At 46.2% G+C, this 18,451-nt stretch overlaps 4 protein-coding genes and 6 non-coding genes across 10 annotated transcripts; 6 read left to right on the top strand and 4 right to left on the bottom strand.

Moving 5' to 3' along the window:
• Positions 1–693: 693 nt before the first annotated feature.
• Positions 694–765, bottom strand: Trnam-cau (transfer RNA methionine (anticodon CAU)). The gene has a single exon. It is a non-coding gene; the product is annotated as a tRNA-Met (tRNA).
• Positions 766–1,333: 568 nt separating this feature from the next.
• Trnag-gcc (transfer RNA glycine (anticodon GCC)) lies at positions 1,334–1,404 on the top strand. Its single transcript has one exon. It is a non-coding gene; the product is annotated as a tRNA-Gly (tRNA).
• A 183-nt stretch (positions 1,405–1,587) lies between these two features.
• On the bottom strand, positions 1,588–1,660 carry Trnak-cuu (transfer RNA lysine (anticodon CUU)). The gene has a single exon. It is a non-coding gene; the product is annotated as a tRNA-Lys (tRNA).
• A 951-nt stretch (positions 1,661–2,611) lies between these two features.
• Trnai-aau (transfer RNA isoleucine (anticodon AAU)) lies at positions 2,612–2,685 on the top strand. Its single transcript has one exon. It is a non-coding gene; the product is annotated as a tRNA-Ile (tRNA).
• Positions 2,686–4,561: 1,876 nt separating this feature from the next.
• Positions 4,562–4,635, top strand: Trnai-aau (transfer RNA isoleucine (anticodon AAU)). Its single transcript has one exon. It is a non-coding gene; the product is annotated as a tRNA-Ile (tRNA).
• A 1,584-nt stretch (positions 4,636–6,219) lies between these two features.
• LOC1273774 (putative hydroxypyruvate isomerase) lies at positions 6,220–7,930 on the top strand. The gene is made up of 4 exons (XM_312787.6): positions 6,220–6,748; positions 6,824–6,935; positions 7,234–7,409; positions 7,484–7,930. Exons 1-4 carry the CDS (start codon positions 6,547–6,549, stop codon positions 7,795–7,797), a joined length of 804 nt encoding a protein of 267 aa, XP_312787.6. The 5' UTR covers positions 6,220–6,546; the 3' UTR covers positions 7,798–7,930.
• Trnag-gcc (transfer RNA glycine (anticodon GCC)) lies at positions 7,080–7,150 on the top strand. Its single transcript has one exon. It is a non-coding gene; the product is annotated as a tRNA-Gly (tRNA).
• A 42-nt stretch (positions 7,931–7,972) lies between the features above and the next one.
• LOC1273773 (gustatory and odorant receptor 22-like) lies at positions 7,973–9,704 on the top strand. The gene is made up of 3 exons (XM_312786.4): positions 7,973–9,313; positions 9,384–9,496; positions 9,572–9,704. The coding sequence occupies exons 1-3, from the start codon at positions 7,973–7,975 to the stop codon at positions 9,594–9,596; spliced, it is 1,479 nt and encodes a 492-aa protein (XP_312786.2). The 3' UTR covers positions 9,597–9,704.
• On the bottom strand, positions 9,683–13,442 carry LOC4576953 (uncharacterized). Its single transcript, XM_001237492.4, has 8 exons — positions 13,190–13,442; positions 12,844–13,103; positions 12,001–12,573; positions 11,729–11,920; positions 11,507–11,650; positions 11,044–11,215; positions 10,777–10,982; positions 9,683–10,702 (listed from the first exon to the last, which is right to left on the bottom strand). Exons 1-8 carry the CDS (start codon positions 13,335–13,337, stop codon positions 9,788–9,790), a joined length of 2,610 nt encoding a protein of 869 aa, XP_001237493.4. The 5' UTR covers positions 13,338–13,442; the 3' UTR covers positions 9,683–9,787.
• Positions 13,443–13,918: 476 nt separating this feature from the next.
• LOC1273771 (L-dopachrome tautomerase yellow-f2) lies at positions 13,919–17,975 on the bottom strand. Its single transcript, XM_312784.5, has 4 exons — positions 17,124–17,975; positions 16,934–17,039; positions 15,400–16,058; positions 13,919–15,322 (listed from the first exon to the last, which is right to left on the bottom strand). The coding sequence occupies exons 1-4, from the start codon at positions 17,442–17,444 to the stop codon at positions 15,020–15,022; spliced, it is 1,389 nt and encodes a 462-aa protein (XP_312784.3). The 5' UTR covers positions 17,445–17,975; the 3' UTR covers positions 13,919–15,019.
• Positions 17,976–18,451: the final 476 nt, after the last annotated feature.

Below are 18,451 nucleotides of genomic sequence, written 5' to 3'. Positions count from 1 at the left end.
TAGTTTACTGCGCTCACAATAGCAGTCGCTTATAATGCACAACATATTGAATAAAGCAAATATATTTTGGGGGGCAAAGAGCGCAATGAAAATCGTGAATAATTTTAACCAGATCAAGCCACATTCTGCCTATGATTACGAAATTATCACTAGAGTAACGAAAAGGATAAAGAAGGAATGAAAGAAATGATAAAAACAGTATTCTTTTCGGTCGTTCTCACGATTATTTACGATCGTTTGGACCGGATTTTGCACAGGATAGTAGTACATCATCATAAATCTTCATCAAGCAGAAATACAGTCCTTGGGACACGGTCTGATTGGCGTAGCTTTGGAATGAGCTTAGATGAACGTTTCTGGGCAAGAGGGAGAGCACCGTTTACTACTTAATGTGGTTTAATGTGATTGCAAACAATTTAATGCGCGTTGTCATAGCCACAGTGATGCAAATCTGCTATGCTCTACAAAAGATTGATGAATCTTCCAGAGGATGTGAATAAAATGAGATAATGGATAATTCGTACACACGCTCGGCTTACCCAAGACCATGGACGCTGCAACATCATATGGTATGGGTATCATTTGTTATCATTATCATTCGTGTGCAAAATAACAAAATGTAAATAACAAACGACAAGTTGGGAGGGACAGTGTAAAAGCGTGCGTGCGATGATCAAAAAGAGATTTCCTCGATAGCAGAACGTAGTTTCGATCTACGGACCTCTGGGTTATGGGCCCAGCACGCTTCCACTGCGCCACTCTGCTCTTCGTGTGAGTTGACAATTCAATGCTCAACATAAATCCTTACTACTCATCATACAAGCAGAAAATAATATTCAAATTCACATTTGCACCTGTATTAATGAAACAATGCTTCAAACAGACATTAATTTTATACATAAACAATTTCAAATGATAAATCAATATGTTGTCGAACAATACAATTTTAAAAGCTGACATTAAGTATATTTTGCTCTTCAATTGAAAGAAAATGAAATTTGCAAATATCTCGAGGAAATGCACGGATCTTTATCCGAGAAACTTTATCGTATTTTCCCCACTAAATGTTTGTGTGCATGGTTCAGCTCTACCTTTGCGCTCGCTGCTCGCCTGTTCTGCAGAGGCTCTGCAAACAACAATGCATCAGACACATTTGTTGTTTGTTTTGCTTTTGTATTTGTTTCGTTATACTTGCTAGCAGTTCTTACCACTTTGCAGCTAACTTCATTGGTGTATAACAAATATATGGATGAACATAAACAAACAACATTAATTTTAAAACCTTGTCGGATCTCCATGAGCCGCTAATTTGCTTCTATCACTTTTCTAACAAGCATCGGTGGTTCAGTGGTAGAATGCTCGCCTGCCACGCGGGCGGCCCGGGTTCGATTCCCGGCCGATGCAGGTCTTTACTTTTTTAGCTTTTGGCTATTTTGTTATGAATTTACAGTTAATCTCAAATAAATTAAAAAGCAAAGTTGGACAGACAACGATAAATGTGGACAGCAGCTACATATCAAGCAGTGGACTTGTTCAAATGCTTAAATAAGTACCATGAGCAACACATAAACAAAAAAAAACCTCAAGCGCCCAACGTGGGGCTCGAACCCACGACCCTGAGATTAAGAGTCTCATGCTCTACCGACTGAGCTAGCCGGGCAAGTTACCCTCCTAACCACTAATATTCATTTTGTTCGAAATGCGTACCTTAATCCATGTTTCCTAGTGCTCAAATCGCTCAAGGAGTATGCGCATTACGTGCTGCGTTGAATGCACAAGTACGCAGAATGCGCACCACATTTAACACATATAAGAATAACTGTATGTTGTGTGTCATCGTTTCATTAAATTTTTCATAAAAAATATACAATCTATTACTGTTGTTGAACATTTCATCGCCTAAATTAACTGGATTCACACTCACGTATTAACTTTTGCACTAAACAAACGCATTTTTCTATTATGCTGTTTATCACACACTAGCGAATCATCTTCAGCTGTCCCGTTTATTGTCGACCATGTATATTCTTTTCACCGCCTTTTAGGTATACACAAACGCCCGTTACACAAAACATACACGACAATACTTCCCAAGCGTTGCTTATCACATAAAAGGATAAACTTATTAATTATTCATTCGTCAAAGTATAGTTATTTAATATGGACTGCTGTTCCAATCAGCCCTACTGAAAATAATTCAAGAAGTAGCTGTACTCCTACTCCAAGCTTCAGCGTTACTGCCAAATCATTGCTATTGTTACTATAGCTCGGTACACCAGTGTGCGTTATTGGCAGGATTTCTTGGAAGTGCATTGCCTGTTGTGTTTTCCTGATCAAACAAATGAAGGCGAAACAGTTCGTTGCTGGTGTTCGACGGGAAGCGTTCGCTGGTTGTCAATAAACTCAAAAAGAAGAGTAGATAATTTAGTTTGTAGTTTTTGTTTGTGCAAGCTGTTTATTCTAATGAAAAGGTAAAACATGATTGATATATTCAGAATCAGCTGTTAGAATAAAACTAAAGCAACGTTATCAACAAGTAATGATCATCACGTGTTACCTTTGAATACCTTGGTTGTATTTAAATAGCGTTGTTAGCATGGGAGGAAACAACGGCTCCATAGCTCAGCTGGTTAGAGCGTCGTGCTAATAACGCGAAGGTCGTGAGTTCGATCCTCTCTGGAGCCATTTGTTCCTTTTTTTGTGTAGTCTTAAATTTATTTTTCTGTTCATCACAAAAAATCTTCCAATATAGCGAAAAGACAGGAGTGTAGATAAAGCAATTGTTTATTTATTGTAAATCGTCCAACGACAAATGCAGTTAATTACACTTTTCTAAATGGTGACCCTGCAAAGAGTCTTAGGCTTCACTTTAATTGGATGCTCTACAAACAGAGAGCAATGCGTTTTGCAGTTCGATGCTCCCGGTATTGTGCAAACATAATGCGTAGTCTCGAAACAGAAAAAATAAAAGTCACAGACTGCCGCCAGCTAAATGGCAAACATATTTACATTTCTCTAGTACTGATGCTCTCAGGTCAATATGCTCGGTTCGGGTAGATCATCAGCAGTTGTCATATATTTTTGTCTTTTTTCCAGTAATTTTCCGACTTTTTCCTCACTGTTGTGTAGCACTGAACCTCATAAGGACTGTTTAGAAAATTCTTCGCACGCGCCATACACAATCTAACGCGAAAAGCCGGAAACACTTCGTCAAAACATAACTGGCTCCTCCTCCATTCATGCACAGAAAGAGGGAGAAAAGGAGACGCGCGCCCAAGTTCATCAAGACGACGAAGACTTCCGGTAAGCATAAACGTTTCAACATCTTCCCTCCGACCTGCGAGACGACTACCGTAGGAGCAGTAGCAGCAGTGAATGTTGACAAAATGTTTAATTGATTTCTTCTCGCGTACAACCGTGCTCTCCGTCCACGGCTTCCTGTCCTGTGTCCAATCGATGCCCAAACACCCTGTGTCAAGTGGAATGGAGTTCTTCTGCCTTTTGTAATAATCGACTTTCACCATCCGTAAGGATAGTCGATGGATATTCTATTAAAATTCTTATCACGTTTCTAAACACAAACATGAAAAAAAACATTTCGTCCCACAATTCGCCTTTTGTATGTGCCTGTGAATGAAAGATGTAAACACAATATTTTCTTGTTTTTTTAAATCCCACGATCGGAAACGAGCCCCTTTGAGCGTGGTCTTCGTAGATTTAATCACCGAACCAATACTTTCTATTGCCTTCCCAGGTTTCATAATTTATGAATTGATGAAACGAACATGAAACCTGTCAGCAAGTGTGTGTGTGTCTATATTTCTCTTCTTTTTGTCTCTTCTAAGCATCATATTCAATTGTGCCTGAGTGTGAAGGGAGAAAAGGGGTGCCCGAAAACAGTAGGGACTGTAAACCGGAAGAGGTATTAATAAATTCGGACTGTGAATGCGCATTACAAAAGGCAAGGGATGGCGTTAAAGGGTTTGACAATAGGGAGAGGTGGAATAATTTTGAAGGTGTTGACAAGATTTGATGTTTTAATTTATGTAGCACCCACAACGCAAAGGTTATTGGATACCTGTAGTTAATCATTTAACCAGAAATAACTGTTTCATGGCGTGTGGTATTGTATTTATGCAATTAACTGGTAAAACGCCTTAAAGTAAAATATGTTAAAAATAGTAGTAAAGCAATATGTCAACAACAATGACTTAACGGCGATTTGAATTTTACTCATGTTTCTGTTAAGGATAGCCAGCATTCTCTTGTATTAATGAAAGTAGGATAGTCTATTTAAATTACGAAGAAAATTGTTGCTTATATGCACACATCTTTTGGAAACCTTTTCAGATGGCAAATTGCCTTGAAATGAACGACGCACAAGCACACCGTTGGACATTTGTGCTCCAGTACGAAACATGTGGAAGGGTTTGAGTGTGTGTATTGCAGCAACCAACTGCACAACATGCGCTCCTGGTATCGAAGAGTTGTACGCAGAAGCGATGAAGTCGGCCATTGCAAATTGAATACCACGCAATGGATGCTTGAAGAAAGATATGGCGGCTCCATAGCTCAGCTGGTTAGAGCGTCGTGCTAATAACGCGAAGGTCGTGAGTTCGATCCTCTCTGGAGCCATGCGACACTTTTTTGTTCAGTACCGAGGACAGGACAGACTTGTTTTATTAGTGATTCGAGACAATCGCTCGAACATTTTACCTTTAAGTAATACTATTATATTTTAAGATGATAAACGTCTACCAAATTCTACCTTCATCTATCACACCACAACACTTGTCCACACACTTCACGGCCAATATTTTCACGGATGCATTCGCGCATCAGCACGCATCCGCACAAATTTACGCCCAAGACACCCGTCGTACGCAGGGATCATACGTCGAACAAATGTCAATCTTAAATAACCCTTCGCTAATGAGTTTACGCGTCGCCAACCGTGAGGCGCACACACTGCTGCGCGACTAGACGACAGGAGTAGTTCAGCATATTTTGCACGTTGTCCAAACCTTTTGGAGTGTGCCGGTGTTCATATAGGTGCCCTTTTTCTGCACAAAACCATTTCCAAACATGTTTTCAAGCAGCATTGGCAAGCACCTCGCTTACCTGATCTTTGACAGAGGCTGTAGCAGTGTTTTAGCACAAAACGCAGATTGATGGTGCGTTTATTGGGCTTTTGTAACGGACCATTTTTCATCTCGATTAGTCGTACACAGTCGTGTGTTGTCTATATGGTTAGTTGACCATGAAATGAATGTGTCATCGGCATTTGTTTCAACTATGAAATATGTTCATTAGTAGAACGTTGTTTGCTATGCAAATTGTAGTTTTTATTTATTCAGTACACTTTAATTAATTTCATATGGTAAATTAATTATTATTATTTTGTGGTGTTTTGTGGTTTTAATTAAAAGTTTTGAACAGAATTTACTATTTCAATATTAAATATTACATAACTTAACTAATTTTGCATAATATATTATTGCTTAATAAATCCTTTCTTTGTTTCGTCCTTCTATGCCTCTTGCTCTATCTTTTCTGTGACCTAATGTGACCTTTTTTTTCTTTTTTTCTCTAAATTTTACCTATAACGAGATCCGGTGTTCTCAACATAATCGTTGACAACTTTTACCTATGATAGTATTAACTCGTACAGAAGTACTATTAAACTAAAAGAATCTTTTTCCACGCTACACTTGCTATAATAATTTACCTTTTCCAGTTGGAATCTCATCCAGTAATTCATCTAAATGCAATTGTAAAACGGTGCAACATATTAGTACATAAAAAGTAAAGAACAGTTGTATGGTTTCATTCCTAGTAGCAGACTCCCTTAGCGATGGAGGGTGGCTCAGTTATTTATACACGGGGATGAACTACATGCTTCCAATTCCCCACCCCATATTTTACACCACGTTCACTCAGCTGTTTTAGATAAACCGTGCAACCCTTAAAGGGGGGGGCTGGCAGGAATGAATCGCAAATGCTTGCCATGAACACGACGACACGAGAGCTGTCATGTATGCAATTGTTTTGTAAAATTAGGTTTGAAAGAAACAAGCATAGGATCTATTTTTAAAGCATCCATACATATAGAGATGGTAATTGCATAGAGTTGCTAAAGAATGTATCCATAGCAACCACACATCTCCTTTATTCCGCCTGGCATCCAGACGCAAAACGCTTCGGAAAACGGTTCATTGTTATGTCAAAAGCAGCTGAGCTCGGGTTGAACGCATTCTCCACATAAAAGTCACCCCTAACCACCCACAAGGGAGAAATCACACCAGCACCAGCCCAGTGTTGTTTGTGGTTTGGTGTGGCGGTCTTGTGTTCTCTAAACGCACCCGGAAAGGTTAATTAATTTCACGCACTGTTGGTAGTTTGATTGACACGAAACAAAACAAACAGCTGCGGTTCGTTGGTTTTTTTGGGGGTGCTTCTCAAACCCACTGATAAGAGTGACAAATAGTGAAGGTTCTTCTCTCGTTAGCGTGTGAACACACACATTCTTCGCCAACCTCACACAACATGACTGCGCTTAAGTTTTGTGCGAATTTGAATTTTATGTTCCTGGAAGCGAGTTCCTTCCTGGGTCGCTACCGTGCTGCAAAGGCGGCGGGCTTCCAGGGCGTTGAAGGACCATTTCCACCCGCCGAAATCAATCCGGAATCGCTAAAAACCGTCCTGGAGGAGACAGGATTGAGGCAAATCCTACTGAACATTGCGCTGGGTATGTGTGTGGATCGAAGTGCGGACTGTGCCAACGGTAGCTGAGAGATTTTCAATGCAATTTTCATGCTTTAAGGAGACGCGCAGGGTGGTCAGTTTGGGTGTGCCGCCCTGCCTGGATGGGAGTCGGAGTTTCTCGCCAATGTCGAACGCACCATCGAATACGCCAAGGCTGTCGGTTGCGGGAAGTAAGTGTTGAGATAATGTTGTTTGCATTTGCAAACTCAATAGAGACATTGCACTGGAACGATAAGAAGGGTGACTTTGAAAGCAGTTGTTGGTTGGTAGTGGTATAGCGAGCAGTACGAGTTGATTCTCCCTTCCTTCACGAAGCATCGGTGGTTCAGTGGTAGAATGCTCGCCTGCCACGCGGGCGGCCCGGGTTCGATTCCCGGCCGATGCAGCTCGAGAGAGTTTTTTGCTTTTTGCGTGTCGGCGCAAATCTCTTCTTTTTACCACAACATTGTTTCACCTTCGTTTTTGCAGAATACACATAATGGCAGGTAAGCTGGAGGGTCCGGCAACGGAAGCACACGATCGTACCTATCTTGCCAATCTTCGACTCGCTGCTCCGATCTTGGAACGGAACAACATTATCGGTGTCATTGAACCCATTAACAAGTATGCGGTGCCTGGGTACTATCTTTCCTGCTACGATAAGGGTTAGTCTTTCACCTCATCTTGACCTCTACAACCACATTAATCACCCGTTTGCAACTATTGCTTTCACTTCTAGCTGTCCAGACCATCACCTCCGTCGGCAGTCCGAATTTGAAGCTGATGTTCGATATCTACCACGCCCAGCATATACGCGGGAACATCACGAACAGCATCCGTGAGCTGGCGTCCCACATCGGACACGTGCAGTTGGCACAGGTACCGGGCCGAAACGAACCGGACAGTGATGGTGAATTGAACTTTCGCCACGTGCTACAAGTGCTGGACAGCGAGGGCCAGTACGCGGACGGCTGGGTTGGATGTGAGTATCGCCCGCTGACCAGTACGGTCGAAGGACTCCGCTGGTTGCGTGACTTTGGCTATTGGCAGTGACATTGTCAACTTGGGTCGAGGGGACCCTTTCTTGCCACCGGAGGACTGACCGTAGCGCCTCAAACGTGTGTCAACATTATGCATAAGAAATGTGATCAAATAAACGGGACTGGGTGATACATGATGTTGGGTACAGGTGAGGTGTTTCCATTATTAAGCGATTATCGATGGTGGCATGCGCTGGAACGGTTGTCGCTACAGATATAAAACGGATCAAACACCACAAAGGCGGGCTAAAAAGAATTTCATTCGGCGACACTGTCCTACAAAAACGATGGTTATCAAGGAAAGTGAGTTCGATGATTCGCTCGGGTACGCGTTGCTGCGCCGCGATATGGGCACCGTCTGGGACACGGCCAAGGACGAGCGGATGGTCAACGGTACGATGGATCCGGAGCTGATCCAGCGGGCCAAAGAGCGTGCCGTCCGGGCCCAGCTCAACTCCGCCGATGGTGACACGTGCGAAACGCACGACCAGTTCTACCGCGACCACAAGCTGCTGCTCGTGCTGTTCCGGGGGCTGGCGGTGATGCCGATTACCCGGTCGGTGCCGGGCCGCATCACCTTCAGCTGGCGGTCGGCGGCGTCCATATACGCGTTCTGCTTCTACCTCGTCTCCACCGTGATCGTGCTGGTGGTCGGGTACGAGCGGATCAAGGTGTTCCAAACGACCACCAAGTTCGACGAGTACATCTACGGCATCCTGTTCGTGATCTTTCTCGTGCCCCACTTCTGGATCCCGTTCGTGGGCTGGGGCGTCGCGAAACAGGTCGCCATCTACAAGACGATGTGGGGCGCGTTCCAGGTGCGGTACTACCGCGTGACCGGCACCTCGCTCCAGTTTCCCCACCTGAAGCTGCTGATCGTGTTCCTCTCGATCGGGTGTCTGGTGTGCGCGATCGTGTTCCTGCTATCGCTCAGCTTCCTGCTCGAGGGCTTTGCGCTGTGGCACACGTCCGCCTACTACCACATCATCACGATGCTCAACATGAACAGTGCGCTGTGGTACATCAATAGCCGCGGGATACGGGTGGCCTCCTCGAGCTTGTCGCGCTGCTTCCGCCAGGACGTGGCGATCGAGTGTACGGCGGCGATGATCTCGCGCTACCGCTTCCTGTGGCTGAATCTGAGCGAGCTGCTGCAAGCACTGGGCAATGCGTACGCGCGCACCTACTCCACCTACTGTTTGTTTATGTTCGTCAACATAACGGTGGCCATTTACGGGGCGCTGTCGGAGATCATCGACCATGGGTTTGGATTTTCCTTCAAAGAAATCGGCCTGATCGTGGACACGGTGTACTGCTCGACGTTGCTGTTTATCTTCTGCGACTGCTCGCACAATGCCACGCTGCAGGTGGCGCAAGGTGTGCAGGACACGCTGCTCAGCATCAATCTGCTGAAGGTGGATCAACCGACGCAGAAGGAGATCGATCTGTTTATACAGGCGATCGAGATGAATCCGGCAATCGTAAGCCTGAAAGGGTACGCGGAGGTGAATCGGGAACTGCTCACATCAGTAAGTAGATGTTCGGATTCGTACGGGTTTTTCTCCCCCGATATTCATGATCATGATTCGCACTTCGCAGAGCATTGCCACCATCGCTATCTATCTGATCGTTTTGCTGCAGTTTAAGCTGTCCTTGATATCACAACAGATACCGGTAGAAATTATTGAAAATGTTAAGCTGCTACAGAAACAGTAAGGCCCTAAGGGTACCTGGTTGATGTTTCGTTGAACACGCAATAACTCTACAATTTTAAACTTTCTTTCAAGAGCCATTACCGGAGCCTCAACATAAGTCAAAAGGTAACATAGTTCTATTCTCACCGTCTCTCCCTGCACAATAAACGTAAAAGAAATATACAAAATAAACTGATAGACAAATTGCAATTCATGTAAATGTATTAACTTTATCTTTGGAAAAAATAGTTTTTAATCCCCTGAAACCAATATGTACGGTCATAGATGTCTCATCGGTCCAAACAGCTTCTAAACTACATTGTCACACTTTGTACACCGGATGGCGACGGCCGGATCCTGGCGCCATAAGCGAAAATTGTAGTCACTTTCGTTCAACCGCCCGTAAATCCACACGGGCAAATTATTCGTCAACACCCACAGCACGCCGTCGGAGTCGCTGGTCAGGTCGGACGGATAGATCAGCTCTCGATTGTTCAGATGCACAACCGCGTGATTGCCGGCCTCGCAGACTTGCCGCGTGTTCCAGCAGCCAATAGAGTTCCGGTTTATCTCCGCATAGAACAGTACCCCGGTACGCGCATCGTAATGGTGCATCGTGGATTGTGTATTAGGACCGCGGTCACCCAACGGCTCGAACAGACTGGCGTAATTTCCCGACAGTGCAATCCATTTGCTTCGCAGCACGTTCGTAAACGTCCCGAACTCGGTCGTACTAACCATTGGATGGTAGTACACCATCTTCCCACTGGCCAGCGTATCGTTCCGTCCGAGCGCTATCGAAAACACTCCATCGTCCCACTCGAACCTCTGGCCGGCAACGTTCAGCGCTGCATGGGTAGGATCGTGTGTGAAGGAGCTGTGGTTAAACGACCACATATCGTTCTCGCGCAAACCGTACACGTGGATCGCGTTTGCGACAAGATCCGGGATGTAAGCGTAAGCTGCATCGCAATCCGTCGCTTCCACGTCCACGGTGAGGCTGGCCATACCGACGCCTTCCCGTACGATCGATGCCGGTATCGTGTACCGCTGGACCAGCTGGTCGCGCTTCAAATCGATAATCCAGATCTGGGGCCGCTGCACCTGCATTCTATTACCGGGATACTCGAGCATACCCGTATCGACGAACCAGAGCCGTTCGCAGGCATCCACCCTGGTGCGGTACACCGAGATCAGCTTGTGCAGGTCGGGTTCGTACTGTGGCTACAAAACAGTGTTCACAGTGATGTCAATTACATACTGTACCATTCTTGTAAGATCAAAGTGATGGAACAAACCTGCAGTTCGTTGATCGAATAGGAGGGGTAGGCTTGGAGCGGTGGGCTACGATCACCTCGCGACACCTTCGTCATATCGATCACGTTCAGCGTGGCCAGAATGCCGGGTCTTCGGCGAGGAATGGTGATGAACAGGCGGTTTTTGTGATGCGTCGCACCCATGGGGACGTTGTTGTACGCCTGAAATGTTTCATTGTCGGTAGAACCTGCAATGGGAAATGGCGAACGTTACCACTGAGTTCAACTAGGGCGAGCGGGATTTTTTACCTTTGCTCCGATCCGGCAGATTCGTGTAGGATATCTGTTTCCATTCGAAGACTTTCTCAAACTCTGTGCCAGCTACTCCCAGCACGAAAAGTCCCAAAAAGATCTTAACAACAAAGCAGCGCGTACCATTCATTTCTAGGTTCAACATACTAACCCTCCCAATCTTGAATATTCAGCAGAAGAGGAAAAAATTGAAATGGTGCCGATTTGATTTGGAAATTAAACTTTTATTGGTTTTATTGTGAAGAAAGCGCTTAAGGAACTGCGTTGCGCTATCTGATGCTCTCTCGTTACACACTGATCAGTTACTGAATCACTCACTAATCGCAATACTGCAATGACCATCACAAACGAGCGTAGATCGTTAAATACTGATCCTACGAACACTTCGCAGTGTCTGCGTATCAACAACCTTGTGTCCCTTGTGTGTATGTGTGTCCTACAACTGCAGCGTTGATTATGCATCCGGAGCACATATCGTGCCTGCGATCGCCCTAGCCGGTTTCTGACGCCAGATGCGAAAATTGTAGTCATCAGTGTCGAGCGATGCGTACAACCACCTCGGCAATCCGTTCGTCATGACCCACAGGTCACCATCACTGTCGAGCTGTTTGTGATGTGAAGGATCGTTAGTTTGTTATCAAGCAGTAGTGTGCTAAGCGAGACCGCCCCTGACCACCCTTACCGTCATATCGGATGGATAGATAAAGTTCTGGTTGTCCAGTTGTACGATGCCGTGGTTTTCCGGCTCGAAGTGTTGCGCCGAGTTCCAGCAGCCGATCGCATTTCGGTTCACTTCCGCGTAAAACATCACACCCGTCTGGGGATCGTACTGGTGTATGGTGCATTGCGTTTTGATTCCCCGCTCACCGACGTACTGTTGAACGGAACGGTGAGTCACTCCGAATGGGCATGAGAAAAAACCACTCGATCGGTGGCAATTGAGAATGTACTTACCGTAAAGAGATGATCGTACCCACCGACATTGGCGAGCGTTTCATTCTGCAGCACACGCGAGCTCGTACGATACTCTGACGTGCTGGCCATGGCGTGGAAGTATACCGTGCGTCCCTCTTCTCGCGACCGTTGCGGACCGAGTGCCAGCGAGAAGATGCCATCGTTCCACCGGAATCGTACACCGGCCACGTTGAAGCCCGTCATGCGCGGATCGAACGACAGGTACAGGTGGTTAAACGTCCACATGCGATTGTCCCGGAAGCTGTACACGTACAGCCGGTAGTACGCTAGGTCCGGTATGTAAGCGTACGCACCGTCGCAATCGTCGCTCGACGAATCGACCGTAACGCTGGCCATACCGTGACCCTCGGGCACGATCGACTCCGGTATTTCGAACTGGCGTACCTTGCGATCCTGCAGCAGATCGATGATCCAGAGTGAGGGCCGCTGCACCTGTCGCCGATGGCCCGGGTACTCGAGAAATCCGGTATCGACGAACCACATTCGATCGCACCGATCGACACGGGTGCGGTAGACAGAGATGAGCTTTTTCGGGTCGGGCTGGTATGGGGTCTGGAAGAAGTGGGAAGATTCAAGCAAAGCGTGAGGATCCAAACCTCATATTTAGCAGATAAAAATTTGCAAAAAAAAAAGTATTTCATGATCATTAGAATGGCAAAATAACGGTGCCCGAAACCAGCTCAAACGAGTTGCTGTTCCATTCACTTGTGCTCTTAGTGGTCTTTCGAGCGTAACAACATGTGATCCTCTTCCTCGATTTTAGAAATCACCGTGAGGTCACCTCTGAAGCGGGTTGTTCTTTTTTGTTTGTGTTTGCCTTACCCTTAGCTCGTTGGTCAACGCATTCGGATACGCGATCAGCTTGGGTGACTTGTCGCCTTCCGGCACCTGGTCCAGCACGATTACGTTCAGCGTGGACGGGATGCCGGTGCGCCGTCTCGGCACGGTTACGAACACTCGGCCCTTGTGGTGGGTCACCCCCATCGGCAGATTGTGATACGGTACGAAGCTTTCGTTCAGTGACTCCATTCCGGGGGCTGCATCGTCTGGCACGTCCGGGAAGAAAACTCCATCCGATCCATCTTGCGTAAAGGGAAAGGATTCAAATGAAGGAAATGCGTTAAAGAATGACTTGAACTGTAAACCTTGAAGAAGATGTGCTCAGTACCTTCGCCTGATGTATCGGTGTTGTTAAAATCGAGCAGCTTCCAGCGAAACACTTCCTCAAACTCGTCACCACGCACCACAGGACACAGAGACCCAGCGACCAGTAGCAGGGTGCAAGCGAACAATGCGGACTTTCGGTTCTCACACATCTTGTCGACGGTGCAGCCTGATACGTTCTGATCGACGAGCCTTCAGTAGAACGCGGATAAATTGTGGAGTGAACCGGTTTTGCACCGAAGCGTTATTGATTTTTAAGACGTTTTTTTTTGCAGCATGACCGCGTACTCGGCGGTGGACTGCAGCCAATACCGTAATCTATTTGTACTAGTGGTGGGTATAGTTCCATACATTGAGGAACGAAACGAAACTGGGGTAAAAAGAACTGATCACGGAACACAGGTTCAAGCATACTGTTATACTTTACAGAGGATCACATTAAAAATGGGATTTGTATGTTGTTTTATGTCCTCAATTTAAAATAACCACACAATTATGTATCGTATATAGACAAAATACGTGTGCAGTGGATTGATCAGAAGAATATGTTTACTTTAAATAATCTTTCAACATTAGCAGTGGTTCCATACTAGCCGAGATCATAGCGAAATTACTAGTTTTAACGATTCTGACAGTTTTGCAAGCAACTAACAGCAGCTGGTTGCAATCACGTAGATTGCAATCATTAACCCCAATGCGGAACTAAAAATCATGAAAAATAATAGAGCACGAGTGTAATTTAAAATTCGATATATTTTGTCCATAAGAATAGCGCAAGAGGATAAAGCATGGTCTAAGAAATATTGCGGATGTCTAAGCACGCCATGCACCACACAGCACTGAAGACCACAGGCATAAGTCCGATTGTTTAATTGAACATACAGGTCCAACACAGAGCATTTCATCCATTGCCAGGATCCTGCCAGAAAAAAGGCACCCAAATTAATAGGATGCATGTCGATAATATACACAAGACATATATGCGTAGCTGCGTGCTAGCTGTTTGCATAAAGCAGTATTTCATTCATTTTGTTAAACACTTTTAATTCTTAAATTTAGGCAATTAACTTCTCATTCCATCCAATATTGTAGTCGTTTTCTGCCCTCATGGCTCTTGTATGTGATAGAAAGCATCTCCTCTATCAAACAAGCCTATATATGTGAATTGAAAAATGGGTTCTACAGCCCTGAAAGCATGGTATTATATAGAGAGGGGAATTTGGGAAGCAAAGTCAGTCGATGTACAACATCAAGAGAATTCACGTCAATAAAGAGAACTTTACGTATATGTATAAAACGTGTATATGAATCCAAACTAGAAAGAAGCAAAAAAGAAGGGAATGCCTGGCGTTTCATACCGAATCGAAAAGAACGAAGTCGGTTCAGGTTGATCCTTGATGCTTTGTGTACAACAAACTGGCCCATCGAGTGAAATAGAGTAAAGCATCCAGCGCCTCAGACCAAATCGAAAAGAGCACTAATAGAGCAACCGGTTCTGATAGGATCGCAAAGAACGCTGAAAGCATCAGGCAACAAACCTACTTGCATTGAGCTGAAGAAACGCGGTCCGCATTGCTTGCACGCTGGAACCGACCCGGCACCTGGCAGGTTCGGAACACCACGCGCATCTCTAATTTACACCATCCCCTCCACTCCCAAGCGCACCTTACACACGATTGAAAACGGGCACATGGGGTGGTTTTTTTTGTAGCTGCGAATAGTTGCGGTTAAACAAAACATTGACGCGGTTTTTATTGATTTGATCTCTTATTCGTAGTGTGTGACCAGCACCACATCCTCCTGCCGGTGTGTCACTGTCGAGCGTACGGCCGTTTTACGGTCGACGACCGGGGCGGTTTGGGCCGTTGCCGTGCCCCCAGCCACCGTACGGGCCACCGCCGGGTCCGTACTTATCCTTGAACTCGAAGAACGTCACACGATCGTTGTTGTTCTCGTCTCCGAATCGCTGGGCCGAGTTAACATTCGGCGGTGAGGCCGGATCGCAAACGGTACCCTTGATGATCTGCTTGATGTTGGCGCGCCACACGAAGAAGTTAAACTCGTCCAGGTTGAGCTGCGTGTACAGCAGCTTGATAATCGAGTTGGTCATGAACCACACGTAACCATTCTGGTCGATCTGCAAAAACGCGAAGGGAAAAGTAATAAATGTTATGTTTTAGCTCTCTTATAGCCCACGCGGTGCCTCCAACATACCGACAGATCGTTCGGGTAGACAATGTCCCGATCGTTCTTGTACACGATCGCCATGTTTTGTGGGGCGAACGGTTTGTTCGAGTCCCAGCAGAGGATCGCATTCTGCTGGATCAGTGCGAAGAAGATGACGCCCGTTTCCGGATCGAACGCGTGTATGCTTGACTGGGACTTGCTGCCCCGGTAGCCGAGCAGCTGGAAGTCGGTACCGTGCCAGGATCGCTGGGAAGCGGTTTCGTTGCGCAGGACGCGCGTCGACACGGTAAACTCCGAGTTGCTGGACAGTGCGTGGAAGTAGGCGGTGCGGAACTTGGTGACCGGGTCCGGATTGCCCAGCGCGATCGAGAAGATTCCGTCGTCCCAGGCAAAGTTGATGCCCTGGATCAGATAGTCACCCTCGAGCGGGTTCAGGAAGAAGTAGTTGTGCAGGAAGCGCCAGGCGCGGCGGTTCGCATAATCGTACACGACCATGCGGTACGTCTGCAGGTCGGAGATGTAGACGAACACCTTCTCACAGTCGGACGGGTCGACGTCGAGCGTGATCGACGTGAGGCCGTAGCCCGTTTCGACCGCTTCCTTGGGAATTTCGAAGCGATGGATGGGCTCGTTCGTGTTCAGATCGATGGACCAGACCGAGGGCCGTTGGACGACGGTGAAGTTGCCTGCCCGGAGCAAAAGAGGATTATTGATTAGAGTTGCTGGATGGCGAGCTGTATTCAAGAATTCGCTAAGCATGATTAATTGCCTGGCGGTTCTAGCATTGACTCTCTACTCTCTGCATTTAATGCTATCTTCCTCATCCCCCTTATTAATTATGCAAAGAACTTAATAATCTACGCTAAAAGCCAGTCTCCCAGACACGACAAAGCGGCTTAAAGGAAATGTGTCATCTCTTCACAAAATAAAGCTATCACATCTCGAGGACATCCTCTACTACATTTAAGGCCTGGTAATAAGTGAAAAAAAAAATTCTCGCAAAAACACCTTGACCAGATTTTGTTTGTTTTCCGTCGAATGAGACACCACCGCGGGACAAACCCCAGCTGCTCTCTGTATCTCTCTGCTCACATTTTGAACCCGTTCCCCGGGATTCGGAAACCGGTCCACCGAAGTGATAAAGCGTGTAACCGGTTTCCTCCGCATAAACCACCACCAATCGCACACGCACCAGGGCCGTTCTCTGTGCGCGCGTATGTTCTGCGGGGAAATAACGTCCGTTTTTTTCGGGGCCGGAAAAGGCTCCCCCACAAGAAAGCCAATCTTTACGAATCGTGTAAACATGGAGGCTTAAGAAGACGAAAAAAAACACCAAACCGCACTGCAGCAGGTCGGGCTGTTATAGCGTCCCGGCGGTAGCAGCAGAAGCAGCAGTACTACGTTGCCCACTACGAGTCGGTGCGTTGATTATTGTGACCTTTGGGGAGTGGGGGTTCAGCTTGCTGAACCTAAACAACTTGATAACGGCCCTGACCGTGCGATGTAAATTGGGACAAATTTCCCCATCACTCGAGCGCGCTGTAAACGATTTCAAACTTACCGGGGATTTCCATCATGCCCGTGTCGACAAACCACAGCCGATCGCAGCGATCGACACGTGGCCGGTAAACCGTAACGATGCGGTTAGCGTCCGGTTGCAGATCCGCCTGCAAGCATTGAAAAGGAAGCGAGAAGGTTGGCGATCATTCGATCAAGTGTCATCACATTTTCGTCACAGCCCCCACACTTACCCGCAGCTCGTTAAGCGCAAAGTTAGGATAGGGCTTCAGGATAACGTTCGTGTTGGGGAAGGGTGGCGAAAGGTCGACCACATTTAGCGTGGACGGGATGCCCCAGCGACGGCGCGCCACGGCCACAAACACACGGTTCTTATGGTGGACCGCACCCATCGGGATGTTGCCGATCGGTATGTAGCCGTTTTCCCGCTGCAACACTTCCGCCGGCACGTCGTACTCAACCCTCTGCCATTTGAGCACCTCGTCCACCTGCCCGCTGGCCAATGCCACTAGGCCGGCCAGAAGGAGCAGAGCCACACGGGCCACTTTTGCCATTTTCTGGCTACTTTTTAAGGAACCAAACGCACACAACACTCTGATCTCACACTGTGGGGGGTATATTCTCTTATACTGATAGTACACGCGGTGTGGTTCTTTGGAGGTCGAATCCTGAACCCTGAATCCGCTCCGTTGTCACACTGCGACCGATCCGTTTCGATCGCACCGTTCGGAATGATGCTGCGCGTCGCGACAAAATGAAATAAATAGAGTTCGGGTGAGGATTTTTTGTTGTTGTCTTGTGGCTATAATCTCGTGGATCTTCGCTTTTGCTCGACCGGTTTTTAGCTTTTTTTCCTCTCTTTCTCATTTATTATCACGACCTGTTCCTCTGGGTGTGTCGCGTTTAGCTCATAGGCTCGCGCGCTCTCTCTATCTCTCTCTCTCTCGTGATGTCTTCCAAACGTATTTGTCCAAGTGGCAATACATTTCATCAAGGGGCAAGGGTCGCAGCTGCTCCGAAGAAATTCACCTCCTGTGTTTAGCTTCTAATGGCATCGTCTTGCTGTGTTCTTAGCCTGCGACAGGTAAACAGCCGGTCTAGGTAAACAGCACGGTGTCAACAACCTGTTGCAGATTTTATAGGGTTCGTAAACTTTCCGCCAAGAAAGGATCGATTACACACTGATGCTTCCTCATTCAGGGATTAAGCAGAAAGAAGATTGTCTCGCGAGTTCTGAAGGCATGATAATGCGCTTAGGAGTTGGTAGCCGATTATTTGTTTCGTCCCTTTCGTTAATTTTTTTTTACCGCCATTCGATACCTGTCTGCATGCACATCAGTTTTGCTGTAGAGTCTCAATTATTGCAACGGTTACGCGCGTACCATATCAGCGTAATGTTCTAAAACATTTTCATAAGTTGTAGTATTTTTCACGTTTTATTTTTCTTGAAAAATGTAAAAATTATATTTTATAATGACTGTTTGTGTCCTTGCATTCGTTGTATATTTTTCTTTAACTCTCCCCGTTTATTTATTTACATCTTGGTACAAAATTTGAGAAG

This window comes from Anopheles gambiae, chromosome 2 (assembly GCF_943734735.2).
Source record: "Anopheles gambiae chromosome 2, idAnoGambNW_F1_1, whole genome shotgun sequence".
NCBI lineage: Eukaryota > Metazoa > Arthropoda > Insecta > Diptera > Culicidae > Anopheles > Anopheles gambiae.
This window is presented reverse-complemented; position numbering and strand designations above follow the sequence as displayed.